Source organism: Panthera pardus, unplaced genomic scaffold (genome assembly GCF_024362965.1).
Source record: "Panthera pardus isolate Hobbes unplaced genomic scaffold, ASM2436296v1 HiC_scaffold_1, whole genome shotgun sequence".
Classification (NCBI taxonomy): domain Eukaryota; kingdom Metazoa; phylum Chordata; class Mammalia; order Carnivora; family Felidae; genus Panthera; species Panthera pardus.
Window position 1 is genome coordinate 10,870,595 of NW_026526654.1, and position 22,289 is coordinate 10,892,883.

A 22,289-nucleotide genomic window follows, 5' to 3' on the forward strand; every position below is an offset into this window, starting at 1 on the left:
CCCTGGTGAGGGTTAAACTGTCCACTCCACGAAGGGGAGGGGGCTAGGCCAAGCCAGCGCCATCCAGGGAGGCTCACAGCCACCTGCTGGACACGCTGCTACCCCGGACAGTGAGCAAGGCGGGGTGGGCTGGACTCGGATGCACCTATCCCCCTTCCCGCCTCCAGAACCACACCGTCCAACACGCAGCCCCTTGCCACATGCAGCCACTTGCAAACGGGGCCAGTCTGGACTGAGAAGCTCTCAAAATGTAAAACTCAGAGAGTTGTAAAAGGGCATGGGAAGTGTGTTATACAAACTCGTGTTTCCACACCGACTGTGTGTTGAGAGGACATTTGGGGATCTGGGGTTACAGAGAACGTGCTACTGCACCTCATCTCAGCCGTGTTACTTTCTCAAGACCATGCAAAACGGCACACGTGTCCCCTGCCCTTTCCGAGTACAGCGGGCAGATTTGCTCCCAGCCTGCGGGGAGCCATAACAAGCTCTTCTTTGGGGGCACAACTCCTTCCAGTCCCCTAAATAAACCTGAGGCTCATTGGAGTAGATGAACTTCGACCCAAGGTAGCTCTGACAAGGAAGCCCTTAGAGCAGGAACCGGGTGGGAATCGCCATCGGGACCCCCAGAGCCAACAATGCCAGGCCCTGCCCACCCGCCCACTGGGCTTGACCTGTTGCCCTGACATTCGGTGCTGAGTGCTCACCCCTTTAAGCAGAATGTATGCTCAACTTGATATATATATTATATATATATATACACATATATATATATGTCACACGTACACACACACACATATTATATTATATATATGTATTATATATATATTATGATATATATTATATATTATATATATCACACGTATACACACACACATATATACACACATGTATATGCACACATGTGCACACAGATATACACATGCATGCCTGCATGTGCAGTGTGTACAGGCATACGTACACTGTGCATGTGCACACATATGTATGTGTATACATCCACACACATGCATACACACAAGTGTATGTACACATACATGTGTACACATACACATATGTGCACACAAGCATACATATGTGTGCACACGTGCATACACATATACATGCACACATGGGTACACGTGAACATACACATGTGTACATGTCTACATGCACACACATGTGTACACATACACATATGTGCACACAAGCATACATATGTGTGCACACGTGCATACACATATACATGCACACACGGGTACACGTGAACATACACATGTGTACATGTCTACATGCACACACATGTGTACACATACACATATGCATGTGCATGTACATATGTACTCATACATATGCATATACACAAGTATACATATATATACATATGCACACATATACGTATACATATATATGTGCACACACATAAGATCATGCACAAATACAGATACACATGCACACACGGGCACGCATACATACGTGTGCACACGCATACATGTAGACACATGTGTGCGCAGATATGCATGCACCCGTACGCATACACACATGCACACATATACATGTATGCACATATGTACACACATTTGAATGCAGGTGCATGCACACACACATGCTCACACACACATTAAGCCCACAATGTCCGGATGAATGAGCCACACCTGCTCTGGAGAACACAAGTTTCCAAGGTAGAGGGCAGAGATTCTCCAAGACTAGGGGCTCGGTGGGCTGTAACCCCCACGGTTAGCACCCACTAGTCGTGTTCTGTCACAGAAGAGGGGCTGTGAGGAAGCTGTAGCAGACCACCCGGGGCCTCCCAGAAATGGGTGCCACACCTCTCCTGGGCAGGTCCTGAGGCCCCGTGCGTTGGAGCGACAAGCCCACCCTGTCTTCTGAGAAAGGGCGCGGTGGCCTCACCTGGCGAGGTGCTGTGAGGTGCCTGGACTCCGGCAGCGCTAACAAGCGGCACCACTGAGCGCTGGAAGCTTCCAGCGAATGTCTGCGCACTTCCCAGGTTGTCTCTGTCCGAAGGTAGAATGACAGCACTGACTACAATGACACAGAACAAGAAGCATTTAAAATACCTTTATTGTCTCATCATTGATGCTGTTTCCATCACACACTTCACAGCGGTTCGCCAGCTGGACCATTTCACTTGGGTGTTTCTGCCAACCTTCACTCTGCCTCCGTCGTGCACCTCAGTCCTCGGTTTCTTCATCTTCCATTATTGTCAGTGTTGCTGGATTTAAGATAAAGAAAGAGTGGATCTTTTGAATGGAATACTCAGCCACGTCATGAGGTCTGTGAACACGCCAATTATATGCCATGTAAACAACAATTTACTCAAAGGCCAGTTTGGTCAGTGGGTCTGTGCTGCCTGCTCTGTTACCCAAGGAGAGCGTGGCTTCTGGTGGCTTCACTCTGCAGAAAGTGCCCTGAGAAGGTGACGCCCTGCCCTGCGGGAAAGACCACAGCTCAGACACGGCTCAGTCAGGGGCAAGGATCTGAATCCTAAAAGATGTTTCAGAAGACCTCTTCTCCCCGCCCTTCTGCTTCCCAACTGCTCCAGTAAAAACCAAGTCTCCATGACTGACGGGTTAAGGAGAGACCCAGAGAGGGCGTGTCCCTGCAGATGCCACCTCAGGCAGAACTGACCATTTGGGACGCTTCCTTCTCTAACCCGGCCAGGTGCTCGCCTGTGAAAAGCAACGATGGCCAGAGCCCCGGGAGAGACTTAATACATATACCAATGCCTGTGCTTCCTGCAGAACACCCCCCTGGGACCAGCAGCAGCAGACCATCAGGCCGTCACGGTAGCGGCCGGGTCCCCACACCACCGCCAGGACGTGCCCGGCACAGACGAGCTCCCTCAGTTGCACCCTGTGCGGGGACAGCCCTCCACCTCACCATCCTCTTCCTCCTCCTTGCTGTCCTTGCTCCTGTTCAACGGCTCCGCACTCCCAGCCTTGGACCCCACCTGCTCGCCGGAGAGCGTCAATTCCACTTGATTGCTGGACATGGGTGACGGAAGCAGTTCCGTGCGGACTTCCTTTTCTCTCCTACTCTCCTGAACAACTCTAACGGGAAGAGACTCTTTGTTACAATCAGGGAAATTAAAGATGGAAAACTGAATGGGCCACTCAGTCCTCCACCAGGACGTCCCCCTCAAACAGGGTTCAGGGTTCAGGATCACGCTTTGCCTTAATAGCTCCCAGGTTAGTTTCCTATACAGGCTGCAAACACACAATCGTGTGTGGCATTCAGATTCCGGAGGGTGAGAACAGGGACCGGGCAGTATGACTGTGCAGAAAGGCCACTCAGGATGTCACCGGGCACCAGAGGAGTTCCCACAGGAGGGGACTGGTTTTCCTTGCTGCGGGACAAAGTGACTTGACTAGTCTCACTGGCTTTTCTCCACGTCACAAGGGGGCTTGCGGTGGGGGTACCTTGGCCCCGAGTGGCAGTGAGGAATCCAGGCCTGCCTGTGGGCAGCTGCCAGTGGCCATGGCCTCGTGTCCTCCCCACCGAAAGGAGAGGGCAGATTCTCATCTACACCGTAACAGCAGACACCGGACAGGGTTCTCACGGGCAAACGGGGGCCGGCAGGGGGCTGACAGTGTGGGTGCTCCTTAAACGTTGGCATGGGCCGGGGGTGGGGGCTGCTGTTAGGAGCTCAGGCTCTGAGAGGATCCCCCACCTGCTCCCTAGCGCCCTGCGTCCTGCACCTTTTGCGGGTGAGTTCAGACAGGGAGAGACAACTGACCTGTAAATGATAGTGATGACAAAGGCCCCAGCAATGATCACGATCAAGGCAGAAAACACCTGCACGTAGACTGGAAAACAGTTTGTTACAAGTCAGTCCTGTCTCCGAGGTGGGCAGTATCCCTGCCCCTGCCCAGGCGGCCTCTCCTCTCCTCCAATCCTTCCCTGAGGACACTGCCACAGGCTCCACGCGGGCCATGAAGAGGACAGCTGAGGGCCGCCCATAAGACAGTGGTGCAGGCAGCTCCCTGGTCTCCTCCAGAAAAGCCCCTTTGCCGCCCATGATCTGGGCCTCCCTCCTCCAACTCCCAGGAACCTGTTTCTCCATCTTCAGGCGAGTTATCCCAAGGCTGCCGTACTAACAAGGGGCTCCACTGTCCCCACGCTGCCCATGTCTTCCCTAGATGAGTCCACCGGAAGAGCCAAGGCCTCAAGGTGACTCTCGGAGGGGGCAGGCGGCCCCTGTGGCCATGGTCCCCAGCGCAGGAAAGCTCTGGGCCCCTTTTCACCCCCGTGGAAGCAGGCGCAGGTGAGGCCCAGCCTTCCCTTGGGGACCCTCCACCGCAGGACCCTCTCCCACCCAGCTGGGATGGACGTGTGGGTCTCCGTGTCCCACAGAGCGGTCTCAGGCAGAGCAAGGCACTGTATCCGGGAGCCCTGGTGCCCACGAGCATGCCCCGGCGGGAGCCCTCCACCCAAAACGGTCTCCGACGGGCAGAGGGAAGGGTCCAGGGGACTGGAGGGCAGAGCTGAGCTGAGCTGCCAGCAGGTAGCACACACACTGTTGTCACCACTGCCGCTTCTCTCGCTACTTTCACTCTTAAGGGACAGAGACCAGCCTCCTTGCAAACCCCACCCTGAGTGACAAGATGTGCTTCAAGTCTCTTACCTCCTCCCATAAACCGTTTTCACCCATCCTTAACTGGCAGGAATACTGCTGGACGCTGTGTCCTTGGGAGCGGCCTTCGTGTCCCAAGGCAGCTAGAAGAAAGCACCACTAACCAGTGGCTTAACGCAATAGCGAAGTACAGTGTCTGGGTTATGGAGGTGGAAATCCAAACTGGAGGTATCCCTCGAAGACTCTGGGAGGTCCTGCCTGCTTCTTCCATCTCCTGGTGGGCCCGGCGCCCCCGGGTGTCCTTGTCCTTGTAGATGCGTCCCCCGCTCTCTGCCTCGTCATCTTGGGGCATCTTCCCCACGTGACCCTGTCTTCATGTGGTGCTCCCCTGTGTGCGCTGCGTCTAACTCAGGCTCCTCTTGGAAGGACACCAGTCGTACTGGAATCAGGGCCTCTACTCCAGCGTGACCTCATCTTCACTGATCACATCTGCAAAGACCCTGTTTCTATGTAAGGTCACATTCACAGGTACCGGAGGTTTGAACTTCGGCAGATCACTTAGGGGAACACAGTTCAACCCACGACAGAAGGTTAAGCAGTATCTGCAGAGAAAGCTGCTTCCCAGGCGTGGGAGGGTGACTCCAGTGGGAATTCTATTCTCTGGACTGAGCCAGAGGATCTCTGAGAACGGACGGGGCCTCCGGGATCCTTTCCGTGGGGGCTGAAGTCAGAAAACTGAAGGGGGCTGAAGCCAAATGCTTAATTTTCTCATATTGATATGAGCTCAGTAGGGGATGGTCAGGCATAGGAAGGGTGCTCCGTGGTCAAGCGTGCATCAGAAAGAGGACGGAGGGGGTGGGGGGCTGGCCTGTGTGGTCACCAGCACACCACAGCACTGAACCAACTGGCGAGCTGCTTGTTGGAGGCTCTGTTCTAATCAGCCGGGGCTTCTCTCAGGGATGCCTTTCCCAGGGCAATGTGTTCACCTGAGTTCACCTCTCCATCCCCAGGGCTAGAACAACCAGCCTCTAAGATGGCCTGCGGGAGGGCTTGCCTCCTGTTATTCACACGCAGGTCAGTACAGACACCTCCATGGGGCAGAGATAGCATTACCTCTGAACCAGGGTGTAACTTCTAAGGCTAGGTCAGAGTGTCACTGTGGCTTCTACCCAGCTTTCTCAGGTCACTCGCTCTGGAAAGAGACAGTCATGTCATAAGGACAGGGAAGCAGACCTCATGGCATGGGAAAGGGGTTCCTGTTAACCGTCAGAACCACATGCCCGCAAAGGGAGCCACTTTGGAGAAGACCTTTCAGTTCCGGTCGGGCCCTCGGATGGATGAGTGGCCAAGCCCCACACCATCCAACTAAGCTTCTAAGCCGTCACTTTAGATCATTTAGACACAATTTAGGAATTGTGTCCCCCCACCCCCCAAGTGATCTGTTGGTCCAAACCTCTGGTACCAATGAATGTGACCTTATTTAGCTAAACTTTGAGCAATTTGTTCTGCAACAATAACTAATACAAGCGTGTAGGCAAAGGGCTTGGCTCAGAGAAAGTATACTTTGAGTGATGCAGAATGAACTGAACGCAAGGACCCAAGTGAACGAGCGAACCAGGACCTTTTAAGGGACAAGAAAGGAGCCCTCAAATTCTTGAATTCCAGGGAATATATGCTCCTCAGTGGATCCCTTACTTCATGGTGTAAATTTAGAATTTATGTGAGTGAAGCCGTTGAAGAGACACACGCACATGGACCATGTGTGAGTATTCAAGTCTCAGTATAGCTTCCGCATCTTTACAGGTGCAAGTATTTTTGGTCCTTGGCGTCAAGTTCCTGGAGGCAGAGACTGCATCTCCGTGACTCTCTCTGCACAGGAGCTGGCCAGCACACAATCTGTTATAAACGATATGTATGGTGTATCATAAACAAGATACTGTGATTGGTCACAGAGAAATGGCAGCAACTGAAGAAAGTATAATTTTCTTTCAGAAATCTCTTGGTAAGTTCGCCCCCAGATGCAGTTTAAAGTTTTGAAATCATCTGCATGATTCCCGTGAAGAAACAGAAGTCAAACACTTGGAAAAAAGTGACGTGTTAAATAACGTGCTCTAAAGACTAAAGAATGACAATAAGTCCTTCTCTCTGGATTCCCAATTTGTTCTCAAAGATCTGATGCTAATTTCCCAAGTTCATATTCTTAATAATACAGATTATGCCACAACACAATGTGCACTTCAAACCAGCCAATTTAAGAAGCTGGTGAAAGGTTTTCCTAACATAGAATTATGCGCACAAAGAACTCCCAATACCCTGTCACCGAATACTACAACTTACGCAGCACAAAGGCTCACTTGCCATCTTGAATGAGAAAGATGTCAAGGAAATGAAAAATATCTTGAGGGCTCAGTGAGAACCCAGATGCAGGGCTCACTGCCCAGACTCTTCCCACAGACGGCCCAGCCTCTCGAGCCTGAAACAAGTTAGAAGTTAAGAAAAAGCCTCGCCCACGCAACTCCTGTATGAACAGTGCAAGGATGGAGAGAGGATGAACCCTTGCCTCCATGCAGAAACGATATCCTCACTTGTAGAACAGTGACGCCTCTTCCAGGACAAAAAATTCTTGAGACTTTGTGTTCTTTTTTGGGTTCCTTACAGACACTGGTAAATCAGGTGCTGTCAAGAACAAGGCTCATTCTGGGGCGCCTGGGTGGCTCAGTCGGTTAAGCGGCCGACTTCGGCTCAGGTCATGATCTCGCAGTCAGTGAGTTCAAGCCCTGCATCCCTGTGCTGACAGCTCAGAGCCTGGAGCCTGTTTCAGATTCTGTGTCTCCCTCTCTCTGACTCTCCCCCTTTTATGCTCTGTCTCTATCTCAAAAATAAATAAATAAACGGAAAAAAAAACAAAAAAACAAAAAAAAGAACAAGGCTCATTCTTCCTTCCCTTCTCCCGTGGCCTTCTGTTAAGTTTCTCAGGATCCACATAAGAGAGAAAACACGGGGTATCTGTCTTTCTCTGTATGACTTATTTCACTTAGCATCACGCTCTCCAGTTCCATCCACATTGCTACAAAAGGCCAGATTTCATTCTTTCTCATTGCCATGTAGCATAAAAAAAGTTAGAGCGGGAGAGAACCAAACCATAAGAAACTCTTAAAAACTGAGAATAAACTGAGGGTTGATGGGGGTCGGGGGGGGATGGGCACTGAGGAGGGCACCTGTTGGGATGAGCACTGCGTGTTGTATGGAAACCAATTTGACAATAAATTTCATATAAGAAAAAATTAAAAAAATGGGAAATAAAAAAAAGAATAAGGCTCATTCTTCATATGAGTTATGGGCATAAGTAATAATGTTAACATAAGCAACGGCTCAATTGCATACTAACAAGTACAAAATGGCCAACTCCTGCATAAAATGCTCCTGACAAGATGCTCAGGGGAGGGACAGATGGAAACAGAAGCGGCAGCAGCTTGAATCTATGTGCCCTTGCCAGCTGCAATCTCCCTTGAAGGATCCATTTCACCACCTTCTGCTGTTGGGGCCGTCTCCCTGGGGCAGGAGTGAACCAGGGTGACCACCAAAGACCATGACCGTGTGCGTGACCTCATCAGGGAACCGAACAGCTTCTGCACCTTCATACATAGAAGACTGAAAGAACACATTCAAATGCCCTTTGGATGGGAAGGTCTCCTGCTTTTAGAAGCCCCAAATGGTAAACATCTCTGAAAAACCTCAGGAAGACATCAGAGCCTTCCAGGAAAGAGAACTCCACGATGGAAATGGAAGTGAGCCGGACCCTACTCGTCTATGGCCCCCAGTAGTGAGATGTGTGAGGCAGGCCACTGAGGCCACAGAAAGACAAAAAGATAACAAATGCAAACAGCAGCAGATGACAGCCAGACCGCCACCAGGGCTGTGGACTCTGCTCAGAGCAAGCCGCCGGACGGCAGGCCATCCCACGCTGGAAGACTGGGGCCCAGGCAGGGTTCTGCCCAAAGGTTGTGGGTTTATGATGAAAAGGCGGAGGGCAAACCCCTTTAGAGACAAAGTGCCGTGACTCCCTGCAGCTCTCACCACCTGCTTGTGTATGACTGGACCGGAGGTTCACCGAAGTCCAGAATTTCCAGTGTGACCTCAGGAATTAAAAAAAAAAAACATGGCAGAAAAGAACCCCCCTCCCCCACCAGATCCTTCCTCCATAAAAACCAGTGAGAACATTGGCACCATTTGTCAGAATCTACTTTTTCGGAACTCGGAAACTTAACCAATCAAAAGCTTGCAGATGAACAGATGACGGTCACTAAGAACAGTGACCTGTGGACATTTTAACTTGCCCTATTCCCACTCTTGCTCACCTCTAATTCCATGCGAGTCTTGAACCAATAGCCCACAGTCATGGCAACCACTAGCAGCCTGGCATCCCTGGAGGGAGCAGAGCAGGGCTGAAGATCCTTCAAAGTCCCAGGCCCAGAGCACCGTCATTACTTTGTCCACCTGCCACTTCACTAGAAGATCCCAATTGCAAGGTTGTCTTTGTTTGACCTGACTTGGAGCTAATTTAGTGTGAACAGCTTTCTCTCAGGCATTTGTTGAAAACAGAGGCAACTGTGGAAAATCATGGCAGCTAAAGTGGCCGAAAGCACTTGGGGGTAGACAATAGGTGGACCAGAAAGCTTAAAAGGAAAACCGGGGGAATTATCTGTCTGAAGGGGATTTGAAAAGCTGCGACATATTCCCTGGAATCTAGAAGGCAATGGGCATACTCAAGGCTGTGTACCTATGGAGGAAATACCAGAGAAGGTCCTAGGCTCTCACTTCTGGCTGAACTCAAGGCTCTGTGTAAGCGTGGAGTAAAGATTAAGGCACAGTTGAAAACTGGCTGACGGCTGAAGGTATGTCCCCAACACACACATAGAGCCCCTAAGCGAGGACTGTGAGACATTGTTTCCAAGCATCTCGGCAGATTTCTGTCATTAGCTGACCAGCAGACTAACAAGCAGAGTCTTCAATGGCTGCAGACCACAAAGAATACAGACTTTACTGAATTCATTCAGAAAAGTCATTAAACAACGCCAACAACTTTGGGGAGGTAGGAGAACACAGTTTTCAGAGGTGCCACATATTTCTAAATGTCTAGTTTTCAACAAAAAACATTAGATATGCAAAGAAACAAGTATGGCCACACACACACACCATCAGTAGAAACTGTCCTTGAGGAAGACCAGATGTTGGAATCACCAAACAAAGACTTTAAATTAGCCCCTTTAAATATGGTCAAAAGAGGGGCGCCTGGGTGGCTCAGTTGGTTGAGGGTCTGACTTCAGCTCAGGTCATGATCTCACAGTTCGTGAGTTTGAGCCCCGCTGTCTGTGCTGACAGCTCGGAGCCTGGAGCCTGCTTCAGATTCTGTGTCTCCCTCTCTCTCTGCCCTACCCCACTCATGGTCTGTCTGTCTCTCTCTCAAAAATAAATAAACATAAAAAAAATTTAAATATGGTCAAAAGACTGAAGGAAACCATATTTGAAGAGCTAAAGTATGAGAACGGTATCTCACCAAGTAGAAAGTACCAATACAGACACAGAAATTATTTTTTTAGAAAAGAACAAAACAGAAATTCTGGAATTGAGAATATGATACCAGAAATGAAAACATCACTAGAGGAGCTCAACAGATTGGGGTGGGCTAAAGAAAGAATCTGCAGACTTGAAGATAAATGAGTTGAGATTATCCAGTCCGAGTAACAGAAAACAGGATCAAGAAAAGCTCACAGAGCCTCAGAGACCTGTGGGGTAGACCAAATATGCACAATGAGAGGCCCAGAGGGAGTGGACAGACAGGAGAATGTCTGAAGAAATGGCAAAGTTTCCCACATTTGATGATGAGGATAAATTCAAAGACACATGGCAAACAGTCAAAAGAGAATCTTGGAAACAGCAGAAGAAACGTGCTTTATATAAAGAAGCCTCAAGACTAAAAGCAGATTCCTTGTCAGAAACCATGGAGGTCAGAAGGCTAAAAGATGAGATACTCTAAGTGTTGACACAGAAGGACTGCCAGTTAGGAATTTTATACACTGCAACTCTATCCTTCAAAAATGAAGGACAGATTAATACATCCCCAGATACACAAAAACAGAGATTTCATCACTAGCAGACCTGTCTTACAAAAAATGCTGAAGGGAGTCCTTCCAGATGAAAGGATAGGATACTAGACAGTAACTCAAATCCACAGTTGTCATCAAGAGCACCACTAGATGCAGAAAAAGAATTTTATAAAATCCACCACCTTTCGTAATAAAAACCCTCCAGAGAGTAGGAAGAGAAGGGAACTTACTTGACCTGAAAAATGGCCTCTAGTAAAACCCACGGCTACCAGCACATGTAATGAATGAGAGGCTGAAAACTCTTTCAAGATCAGGAACCAGAGAAGGATGTCCATTCTCACTGATGAATGGAATCAGTGAGTTTCTAGCCAGGGCAATTAAGCAAGAAAGTGAAATGAAACCAACTGTATTGAAAGAAAGAAGTGAAATGATCTCTATTTGCAGATGATATACTCTTATATCTAGAAGATCCTAAGTAATCAACTAAAAATGGGAAGTCATAAATGAACCCAAAAGGTTGCAGGATACAAGATCAATATACAAAAGTCAATTATATTTCTGTATTCTAGCAAACTTTCGATTTTCCTGTGTATATTCCTACGGTTCTATATACAATCTGAAAACCAAACTAAGGAGATATATCCATTTACAACAACATCAGAGAGAATAAGATGCTTAGGAATAAATTTAACAAAAGAAACACAACTAGAAACTATAAAATACTGTTGAAAGAAAAGATCTAAATAAGTGGAAAGACATCCTTGTTCATGGATCAAAATTAACATTATTAAAATGGTAATACCCACCCCCAAGTTATCTATAGATTCAACACAAATATCCCTATCAAAATGTCAGATGGCATTTTTTTCAGAAATTGACAAGCTGATCCTAAATTAATATGGAAATACAAAGAATCCACAGTAACCAAAACAACCTTTAAAAAGAACAAAGTTGGAAGACTCATGCTTTTCAATTTCAACATTTATTATAAAGCTACATTAATCAAAATGGTGTGATACCGGCTTAGTGGAATAAAACAATAGTCCAGAAATAAACCCTCACATTTACAGGCAATTGATTTTCAACAAGGATGCCAAGCAATTCAACGGGGGAAAGAATGGTCTTTTCAACAAATGATGCTGGGACACCAGGATATCTATATGCAAAAGAATGAAGTTGGATCCCTGCCTCACAACACGTAAAAAAAATTAAAACTCAAAATGGACCAGAAACATGGATGCATAAGCTAAAACTATAAACTTCTTAGAAAATACCAGAGATGTAAATCTTTGTGACCTTGGATTAGACACTAGTTTCTTAGCTAGGACACCAAAAGCACAAACAGAACAAACAAACAAACTAGGCATCGTCAAAACTAAGAAAGTTTGTGCTTCAAAGAGGCACTATCAAGAAGGTAAAAAGACCAAACAGATTGGGAGGAAGTAGGTGCAAATCACGTATCTGTTAAGGGTCTACTATCCAGAATATACAAAGAGCTCTTACAACCCCACAATAAACAGACAATCAACCCAGTTAAAAATCGGGCAAGGAGTCTGAATGGACTTTTCTTCAGAGAAGATATACAAATGGCCATAATAATGCATATGCAAACACACTCACCATGGTACTCATCAGGGAAACACCAATGAAAACCCCAGTGACCTACAACTCCACATCTACCATGATGGCTATAATCAAAAAGACAGACAACTAGTGCCGGCGAGGATGGGGAGAAACTGGAATCCTCGCGTACTGCTCTTGAGACTATCAAACAGTGCAGCACTTGGGAAAGTAGTTTGGCAGTTCCTTAACAAATGTTTTAAATATAGTCAACATAGGATCCAGCAATTCTGGTTCTAGGTAAACACACAAGGGAAGTGGAAACAGGTTCATGCAAAAACCTACACACAAATGTTCATAGTGGCATTATCCATAATAGCTAAAAAGTGTAAGCCACCCAAATGTCCATTAAGTGATACAGGGATAAACGAAATGTGACATGTCCATATACCGGAATGTTATTCAACCATACAAAAGCATAAAATGCTGACATGTGCTACAACACGGATGTGTTTCGAAAACATTGTGTGAAAGAAGCCAGATACACAAGGCACACACTGTAGGATTCCATTAATAGGAAATGTCTAGAAGAGGAAAACCCATAGAGGCCAATCGGTGGTTGCTGGGGGTTGGAGGTGGGGTGGGGAACGGGGAATGGGGATTGTCCAGCTGATGAGTACAGGGTTTCTTCTGGGGATAATAAAAATGTTCTGGACGGGATAGTGGGGATTCAACTCTGTGAATATACCAAAAGCCAACGAACTGTGTACTTTAAAAGGGTAAATTTTATAGGAATTTGGTCTCAGCAAAGATAACAACCAAAAAAGAGATAACTTCCAGTTGTTTCTATCTACAGGTTCAGGGGAAGGTGTGGGATCCTAGAGATGCCTGGGTCTCCCAGAGGCAGAGATCAGTAGTGAGGGTCTGGACCCAAGTCTTCCCAAGTCAAGATCTGGAAGATACATTGTCATCAGAAAATCTTCCCAGCTATTGATGGTGTTTCTCATGGTCTCTGACTGTGCCTCTTTCTGAGAAGGCAAACTTCCTCTTCTTTTGCCCCAAGTGCCAAATCTTCACCATAAAGCAAGACACAGGCTTCCCCTTGGCAAGCCAGGATCCCCCAATGGCTTTTGTTCTTGAATCCTTTTGTCCAAAAGGTCACTTTCTTTTTGAAGGCGCTGGCTAGGCGGGATCCAGGTGGCCCCAGTGGGTCACTCTTTGGTAACAGTTACCAGTCACAATTGTTCCTGACTTGCTAGGCCTTCCCGTGTCCAGGAATGAAAGGAAAGTCCCCATGTCTGTCTCCAAGGGCTCAGCCTACCTGGGGCTCAGAGGAGGAAACAAGAAGAAACCTTCCCAGTTGTGTGGCACGAGTGTGCCTTTATCCACTGAGGACGGGGGACAGAGCAGAGTGGCCTGGGACACGCTGTCTCACAGCACCGGAGCTGCTGGGCGACCACGGCCGGCTGCCAGCTCCTCCTGCCTGCCGGCCCCTCCCCCTCTCCGACAGGGCCCTGAGCAGGCTGCCTCATTGCAGAGACTTGCTTGTCCATTCCCAGACACTCCTAGAGCCAAGCATCCTCATTGCTGAAAGGGCCACAAACAGGGCAAGAAGACACATCAGTCGTCAAGTGGAATTTCTTGATGGGTTTGCAACTATTTAGAAAATTCTAGGGGCGGGGGTGCCTGGGTGGCTCAGTCGGTTGAGTGTCCAAGTCCTGATTTCAGCTCAGGTCATGATCTCACGGCTCTCGAGTTTGAGGTCCATGCCGGGCCCTGCACTGACAGCACGGAGCCTGCTTGGGATCCTTTCTCTCTCCCTCTCTCTCTGTCCCTCCCCCGCTTGTGCTTGTTCTCGCACTCTCTCAAAACAAATAGTAGAAACAAAGAAGAAGAAAATTCTTGAGGCACAGAAGACCAAAGCTGTGAAGTGTGAGTAAACACCCAGACTGTATCACTAGAGAGCCCTTCCCACAGGGGCCCTGCTATCACCCCCTCCACACCTGCCTCTCCCACCCAACTGTGACTCTCCCGTTTCCTTCCACCGTGTGCCTCCCTCACCACCTCCGGGAAGCGGGCCCTACCGAGGGTGGCGGCCTCTCCCTGCCCCCTCATCCCTGGACCCCCTGCCGGCCTGGTCTCCCCAGACACATCCCAGGCCCCAGGGGTCAGGATACACACCTCAGTGGGAGTCTGGTTTTGTTCTGACGGTGACAAGCCTGAGGAGAAGCCCCATCGGGGCTCGTCCTTGGCCCTCGTGCCCCGGCTGCAGGGCTCCAGCGCCCACGCTCAGCGGGTCTGATCTTGTGCACAGCTGGTGACCAGCACGCCCGGAACCAGCTGCTTCTGCACCCCCAGCGTGCCCAGGGTCCCAGAAGTACCCTCCCTAGTATCAGGTGGATTCCATCCGGGAGTGAATTTCCTCTGGTGGCTTTTCCCTCACTCACAGACCCTAAAACTGCTCTTCCCACCAAGGTGCCAAGCAGAGTGATGGGACCAGGGAACAACAGAGGCCCGTCCAGCAGGAGGCGCCCGGGAGGGAGGCGGGCTTCCTGGGTACTTACTGGGAACCGCTTTTTCATAGCACACGCCTTTGTAGAAACAGCACCCGAGTTCCTTGCACCGGTCTCTGGTGATGTTGTAGTCACATATGTTGTAGAGAGGAATGTCACACACTGCAAAGCACAGACGCACACAGCCGTTAGCACCAAGAACACAGCCGCAGCGGAGTTCTAAATACTCGTGCCTGGGAGGGGGCACCCGTGGGCTTGCACTGTGGGGTTTTGTTATGCTTTTAATTATGCATCCGACGAATCTCACTTTTACGCGAGGATCTAGAATGAGTTAGATTTCTGAACAAAACAATGTCAAGCTAACTGCACAGAATAATGCAGAGTCCCCTGCTGATTAAGGAGACAGAGCATCTCAGCAGAGTGCTCGCACACATCGGCACTCTGCAAAGCAAACAGAAAACAAAGATCTGATACAGCCAACGGATGTGGGGGGTTCAGGTTATAATGCGTAATTAATGCACATTTAAGCACATGTGAGTTAAAATTATCAACACAGGCTAAGGGGTGGTTCGGCATTTTAAAGTTGAATCAAAAGGACCAAGTGAAATAACAGTTTTGACCAAAAAAAAAAGAAAAAACTCAGAAGTGAACACACTGAACGTGCATGAGCAGATGGTGGGGACAGTGCTCAGCACAGCTCTGGCACCAATGGCTAACGCGTGTCCAGCTAGGAGGACGAGTGAGTCCCCTAACCGGCAGTCAGCAACATCTGCCCCAGACCCTGCTGGGGCTTCCAGTCCCGAGGGAAAGGGAGGAAGGGTCTCCGGCTGCTCCCTTGGGGCTGGTAAGCCTTTCAGGTGCAGGGGCTCCAGGGAAACCCACCGTCCCTCCTGCTCTTTTCTGAGACGTGCGTTTGGAATGTCACTGCGGACACAGCAGCACAGCCCAGACTTGTGGCAGGACCGGCAACACGAGGCCAGGCAGGGTCAGAGATGAGGAAGTCTGGCTATCACCCTCCTGCCCCACTGCCCCCCACTACAGCCAGGCTTGCTGGGCGGGTGGGGCCGGCCTCCCCCGCCGCCTGCGGTCACCCAGCCCTCAGTCACCTGCCCAGGTCCACCTCAGATGGGGCCTGGGCTGCAGAGGGCCTGCCAGGCGCTCAGGCTGGCCACACGGTGCCCGCTGGTGGCTCCCACAGAATAGTCAGGGTGGCAGCAAACACCGGCTCCAGAGAGTTCCAGGAGACCCAAGACCGCACAGCTGCCAGGCAGAGCCCAGATCTCCCCTTTCCCACTGTCTCCATAGGACCCATTCGGCGGGTGCCCTTCACAGAGCCTAGGGGACATTCTCCACATAGCTCCATGACAGTGGAAGTTTATCTTGGTAAAAAGCACGGGGAGGGGAAACAATCCGTTCAGGCGTAACTTTGTTCATGACTGTCTCTTCAATGTTACTCCCCAGGTGAGAAAACACAGGTATGTGAGTTCCCATGCTGACCACTCGAATGGGATCGTTTGCCACAGCAGCTGGCCCCCCAGCGCACCTGCGCGGAAGCTCAGTGCCCCATTACGCCTGAGACCTCTGTGCCCACCCCCTCCTCCCCAGGACTGTTTTCTCTGCCTGCACCTCCCACAAGGTCCTGATGTGTTTCTGCAAAGGTGCCCAACACAAAGAGCTCATCCACATCTCCATCCCTGACGTGACCCCTCCGCCCAGCCCACAACCCCCAAGAGACGGGGCAGGGGGTGGGTTAGTGAGGCTTTACTGAAGACATCCTGTAGCCCCGGACTGGCCAGCTAAAAGCATCAAAGGACAACCCGCAGTCATGTGACCATTGGGCACCAGAAGCGGTGCCTTCAGCTGCCCCACCACACGCTGCTCGCTGGGAATGGTACCTGACACCTGACCTAGGGATGGGGCGGAAGCCAGATGGTTGGCATCTCCTTGGGCAGGGCCTGGATGCTAGGGCTGCACCCCGTGCTGCCCATGACATCCAGGGAACGCCAGGGCCCAGGTGAGAAAGGCAACGAGGAAGAGGGAGACGGCAGCCCTTGTGACGGCCAGGCCACTGGGCACCTCCGGTTTTGGAGAAACAGAGACTGGGGCAAAATAAAACACAAGGGAAGGGGGCCCAACATCCCTGGGGGAAGTGCCCTGTGCTTCATGAGGACCAGGTGCCTTGGGTCACAGCCAGGGAGGCGGATCTGGCTTGGTTCTCCAAGCGTCCTCATGGGTCTTTCCTCTGCCATGCTTACGTGTCCTCTCACACACGCCCTCGTGCAGACGCGTCCTTGCCCATGGTAACGCAAGGTGCCACCTGCCCACCTGCCTTCCCTCTCCGCCAGCCCAGCCCCCATGCCTGCCCACCCCACCGGCCCATCTCCTACCTGCCCACTCCCTCTACCTGTTCACCTCCCACACCTCAGAGTAACACTTAACAGCCACGTCAATGTCCACAGAGGACGACAGAGACACTTGCATTCACCCCCAAAACTGGTGGAAGGGCAGTTTATGGTCAAAACGCAGGTGGATCACTGTGACCCAGGAGAGCAGGCCCCTCTTTCAGACTAGTGAGGACAGGGACGATGACCTCCCGCCCCCGAATGGCCAAGCCGCTCCAGCCACGCCTAGAGAAGGGGCACCTGGTCAGCCTCAGAACCGGGTGGGCACCAGGGCCCCCGGTCTCACCGCCCTGAATAGAGGCGAGATGGGCCACCCATGCCCCAGGCCCTGAGAGCGGACTGTCCTCCACACAGGCGCTTCCACCAGGAGACTCGGGGGGCACTCCAGGCCAGCCATCTCTGCCACCCACTCGGTGCCCCAGGTGCAGGCCACCTGCCTCCTCTGCACGGAGCCATGTTGATCAGAAACCACAGCCCCTCCCGTGAGCCCCCTTGGCCTGGTTTGGAGCCTGGGCCTGGACCCTGGGGCCTCGAGTGAGACCCACTGACCTTTGTCTCCCAGCTGCCCTGTGTGATGCAGCCCCCCCGAGACCGGCCCCCAAGGGCATCCTGAGGGCTTGGTCCTCAGTGGATTCCTTTCAGATGACGGGAGAAATGTGTCTCACGGAAGCTTGGCCGGCCCGGGACCCTCCCTCGTCAGGCCTGACCCCAAGCCAAATTAAAAAAAAAGAAGAAGAAAACCAAATTTCTTTTCCTTCCACTTTCCTATCTTCTGTTTGTCACTAAAGCAATGCACGGAGAAGGGTTACCTGAGAAGTCAGCACGAGCGTGCACAGCAGGAACGGCCGTTCCCTCTCCTCACGTGGTCCCCCAGGGTCTCAGGCTTCCAGGACACCTACCTTGGGGCTCCCACTGACCGCAAGCCTTGCAGAAAGCCACATTTTAGCAGACTCCTTCAGCACCCAGTACCAGGGGTCCGAATGCAGACCCCAGGCACCAGGGAAGGGGGAGGAGGGCTTTACCGCGGAGAAACGTGTTCCCCTCATGAAAAAGTCACTCTCACCATAACCACTTTGAGACAGAAGGTAAGTCTGACACCTCACAGTGAACCGGGTTTGACCCTAGAGCCCCGGGAGTTAAATGCGTTTCTTGTGAATGCCTCAGGTCCAGGAGCTTTCTTCTGCACGGAGAATTTTGAGAGAGGAGGCTGCACAGCCTTTTCCTGCGTTATTTTTGAAAGCACACGTTCCTTTGCCCCCTTCCCTGGCTCAAGCCGGTGACTAACCGCCATCACCTTGGGGTGGACCAGCCCCCACGGCGGTCTTGCCCTGTTACCTGCAAATTTCTTCAGGAGGTGAGAAGGGTATTTCTTTAATTCTGGTGCATATCTCATCGTAGCAGCTGACGGAGACGCGGGGGTCGAGGGAACCTGGGGGAGACAACAGGTCAGCCCAGGTGGGACCTCGCCGGGGGGCTGGCGGCCGTGGTCAGTCTAGTGACAGGGGTGGGGCTGGGCAGAGCGGACCCCAGTCTCACCTGGCAACCACGTCCCCCGCTGAGCCCGCTCAGCCACACGGTCCCACAGTTCCACTTCAAGTGGACAACTTTGGATCCAACAAACTTGCACCTCCTCCCTCCACCGCTCCCACCAGTGGGACCTAGCTCCACTGGTGGGCCCGCCCTGCCCGCTGTGATGTCACACAGACCCATGACATCACAGAGGGAGCACGGTGGCGATGCTGGCAGCTGTAAGGTGGAGGGACTCTCACATGGTCGAGGAGTGCAAGGACCCCAAGTGCAAGGGGTGGGGCTTTGAACACCACCAAGACCCCCTTCTGCGTGACACCCAGGCCTGGCTTCTGAACCACGGGTTTGCATCCTGCCGGCACTCCTGGATCCTCCTTCTTGGGGTGTCCACATTTGCTGAGATAAACCCCCCACCTCTGGGATGTGTAGCCCATGGAAGGAGACAGACCACGTCAGATCAGACGTGTTACAGAGAAAAAGACAGCAGAGCGCAGTCAGGACTGATTTTCTGCTTACACAGGGTAAGCGGGTGGCCTCGGGCTTATGTGGTGTCTGAAGAGTTTTGGGAGAAGTGAGGGAGAGTGTGCAAAAGCTTGAAGCAGCAAGTGAAGTCCACGGGGTGAGGCACCCCTGGCCAATCTGAGAAACCAGGAGGCTGTGCACTTAGGGACCTAAAGACCCAAATGGACAAATCTAGCTGGGGCTGAGGTCCCATGGTGGGGTGGAAAGCCATCTGAGTGCCTTGGAGAAGGAACCTGCTGGGGCCACAGGACCTCCATGAGGCCCGGGAGGTGGGAGTTCGGGAAGAGTGGGAGAGAAGGGGAGGCCTGTGCCCAGCCCAGAGAAGTGAGACCAGCGATGAGGCCCAGGTGACCGTCCTGTCCCTGTCCCACACCTGGAGTGAGGAGCAGGGACCCACTGGGGAGGGCTGGGTGCTAGCAGATGGCAGGTGGGAAGGAAGCCCTAGGACATGGCAGGAGGGTCATGGAGGCCACAAACAGCCAGCCCTGTGAGGTTAGGGAGCCGTGCTGGCTGAGCCCGGGGCAGTGAACCAGAAGGGAGGGGGTCAGGGAAGCATCGTGCTGGGACCTGTCCCATTGTGACCCCAAGAGCAGTGGCTAGGGAGTGTCAAGGCCCCAGCCGGAGGGAGACCTGGGAGAGGGCAAACCATGACCACCAGGCCGCCACAGAGCATGGGATGGACCTAGGAGCACGAGGGCGGCAGGGAGAAGGCCTCAGCAAGGAGACCAGCCCCCCAGTGAGAGCAGCCTGGAGAGCAGGGGGTCTGTGGTGAGGCCGTGGGGTTACACCAGGCGGGTGCAGGCTTTGGTCCCCCTCCTTAAGTTTCCTCATCTGTAACACGAGGGTCAGGACCCAGTGACCGATGCGTAGCTGTTGCCCAGTGAACAGTAGTGCCCACATCTGGGGTCCTGAGGGTCAGGCAGGGCTTCTGGCAGCCCACACGCTAGCCCATCACCCCCCACGTGTAATTCACGTACCGCACGCTTCACCCACTTGCAGTGGGCGTATTCACAGTTTGCAACCATCACCACCCACGTGAGAATGGTTCCATCAGCTCAGGAAGGCTCCCTCTCCCCCCAGGCTCCACCTCCTGTCTGCAAGGTCTGCCTCTGCAGGTTTCCTACCGACAGAAGCACAGAGCACATGGTTGTGGGTGTGTGTCTTTCACTCACAGGGTTTCAAGCTTCATCCAGGGAACGGTGTGCCTCAGCACTTGGTCCTCTGGCGGCTGAACAGTGTGGATGGAGCTCATTTGCTTAGCCGAGTATCGGCTACGACATGTGCGGCCGTGGAGGGCACAGGCTGGGCAAAGGGAGCAGCCAGCATGGCCTGCGTTGCCCGTTACCCCGAGTCCTGTTTTCCCGGGATAAGTAGTGACCGCCCTTAACAGATTTTATTCTAGTTAAGAGAAAGACACTTGCTGTTGTCAACTGTGAGGTCTTCCCATGGGACAATGTGGGTGTTGTCCTGGGTTTTTGACATAGGAAAAGTACTGTGGGGGCCCATTATGACTTCCACAAGAACTTCAACTACTAGCCTTTTACAAACGCTCTAATGGGATTTGGTTAACCTACGACAGCAGCATCACTCCAGCCCCACCTCTGAAGAGGCCAGTGCCTCAGACAGATGCCACCAACCTGGGGGGGCGTAAAGACTGGGCAGGGGAGGTGTGTAGCACTGTGGGAATGGGGCGGGGGGGGGGGGGTGGTTAGGACAGGATCCAAGTCAGCTCAGCTGGGTGGGCACGGGCACTCTGGGAATCCTCCTCGAGGGCAGGGGGAGCCAGGACCACTGAGGGAGCAGCAGCCCTGCCACATTGTGCATCACTTGTGGGCAAGGACAGGGAGTGGGGACAGAGCCCATCAGGATCTCCTGAGAGGTCTATCCGCCCAGGGGAAAGAGAAACAGGCTGGTGGCCAAAAAGGAAACTGCACAACTAAAGCAGCTCTGTAAAAGCATGTGTAAAACACAAACGATGCAATTGGCTGTGTTTACGAGGGAAGCAGGGCTTCCCTGGGGACTGAAGGGCCAGAAGGGAGGGTCCCCTGGCCTCTCCTCCCAACTGCTCTCCAGACACGATGACGGCAAGGCCAGGGGACCACGGTACAGGGAATGGCAAGTAGTCTCAGGGGGCCCTGACTGTTGACTCTCCTCTTCTGTAAGCTTGACTGGCTCCATACGAGAAAGCCTCAGGCACAGCAATCAATGTGTGTCTCGTGACTGACAGCACCGAGCTGAGACCAGTTCTCCCCTGCTACTGGACATGAAGCAGATGCCAGACACCCACAGAACCACGCACGGGGCCACCAGCCTGCTGGCTACCTGCACCCCCACCCCCGGCACTACACTCCAAGACTTGGGGCCCTCAGAGCACCAACCAGTGCCCGGAGCACTGCCTCAGCAATTGTCCCCTCTGCCCAGAGCCGGGCTGGACGCCTCGCACCAGCACCCAGGAGCTGGAGAGACAGGCAGCCTGCCCGACCCAGTCGGGGCCAGGCACCTTTGCTTTGCGGAATTGCAGGGGGAAAGCAGAGCCAGAGAGGAGGTCCTGGGGGGACACTGAGGCCAGCTCCACTTGCTTTATGAGCCAGTGGCCAGCGGGTGTGCACTGCCACAACTGCCTTTCTGAGGAGTCCATGGGGAGTCCACGGCATGGGTGTGTGCACACCAGTACCGAGGGAAAGGCTGCAGGCAGCATTCAGACCGAGACTCCTTTTTTCGAAAAACTAGAAGTGCAGTATCGTTAAGAACGTTACTTCTAAAATGTTTTCTGGGACTCTGGCAAATTCCATCAAAATTAAAACACACATTTCTAGAAATAAATCGTACAGCAATACCTACCTGGTTGCATACAGGATACTCGCCGGAGCCTCTGCAATACCAACTGCCCCCCCCCCCCGCCCCCCTAGCACTGAAATAACCTGATGCTTTCCACCAGTGGGATATTATGCGGCTGCCTGTACTCCCCAAAATGGACAGATACTGGGGATTCGTTACCCACAAAAGGCAGTCCCAGCAAAAGGCATAAAAGTTCTGTACTCTGAAAGTTTCGAGTTTTCTTTTTCCTACCTAGGTCTTTACTACACCTGCA

General features: G+C 51.8%; 1 protein-coding gene and 1 long non-coding RNA gene across 2 annotated transcripts; one reads left to right on the forward strand and one right to left on the reverse strand.

The window, feature by feature from the left end:
- Positions 1-2,036: 2,036 nt before the first annotated feature.
- Positions 2,037-18,846, reverse strand: TEX29 (testis expressed 29). Its single transcript, XM_019443875.2, has 6 exons — positions 18,686-18,846; positions 18,485-18,578; positions 14,799-14,909; positions 3,731-3,800; positions 2,875-3,044; positions 2,037-2,206 (listed from the first exon to the last, which is right to left on the reverse strand). Exons 2-6 carry the CDS (start codon positions 18,540-18,542, stop codon positions 2,166-2,168), a joined length of 450 nt encoding a protein of 149 aa, XP_019299420.1. The 5' UTR covers positions 18,543-18,578; positions 18,686-18,846; the 3' UTR covers positions 2,037-2,165.
- A 179-nt stretch (positions 18,847-19,025) lies between these two features.
- On the forward strand, positions 19,026-22,034 carry LOC109264056 (uncharacterized). Its single transcript, XR_008424994.1, has 3 exons — positions 19,026-19,197; positions 20,279-20,351; positions 21,362-22,034. It is a non-coding gene; the product is annotated as an uncharacterized LOC109264056 (long non-coding RNA).
- The last annotated feature ends 255 nt before the right edge of the window (positions 22,035-22,289 follow it).

Coding starts and splice junctions, on each gene's coding strand:
- TEX29 (XM_019443875.2), bottom strand. CDS start 18,542: ATGAGATATGCACCAGAATTAAAGAAATACCCTTCTCACCTCCTGAAG. Junction 3,801..14,798: donor CTATGAAAAAGCGGTTCCCA/GTAAGTACCCAG, acceptor ACTGTTTTCCAG/TCTACGTGCAGGTGTTTTCT. Junction 2,207..2,874: donor CAAGGAGGAGGAAGAGGATG/GTGAGGTGGAGG, acceptor TCTTAAATCCAG/CAACACTGACAATAATGGAA.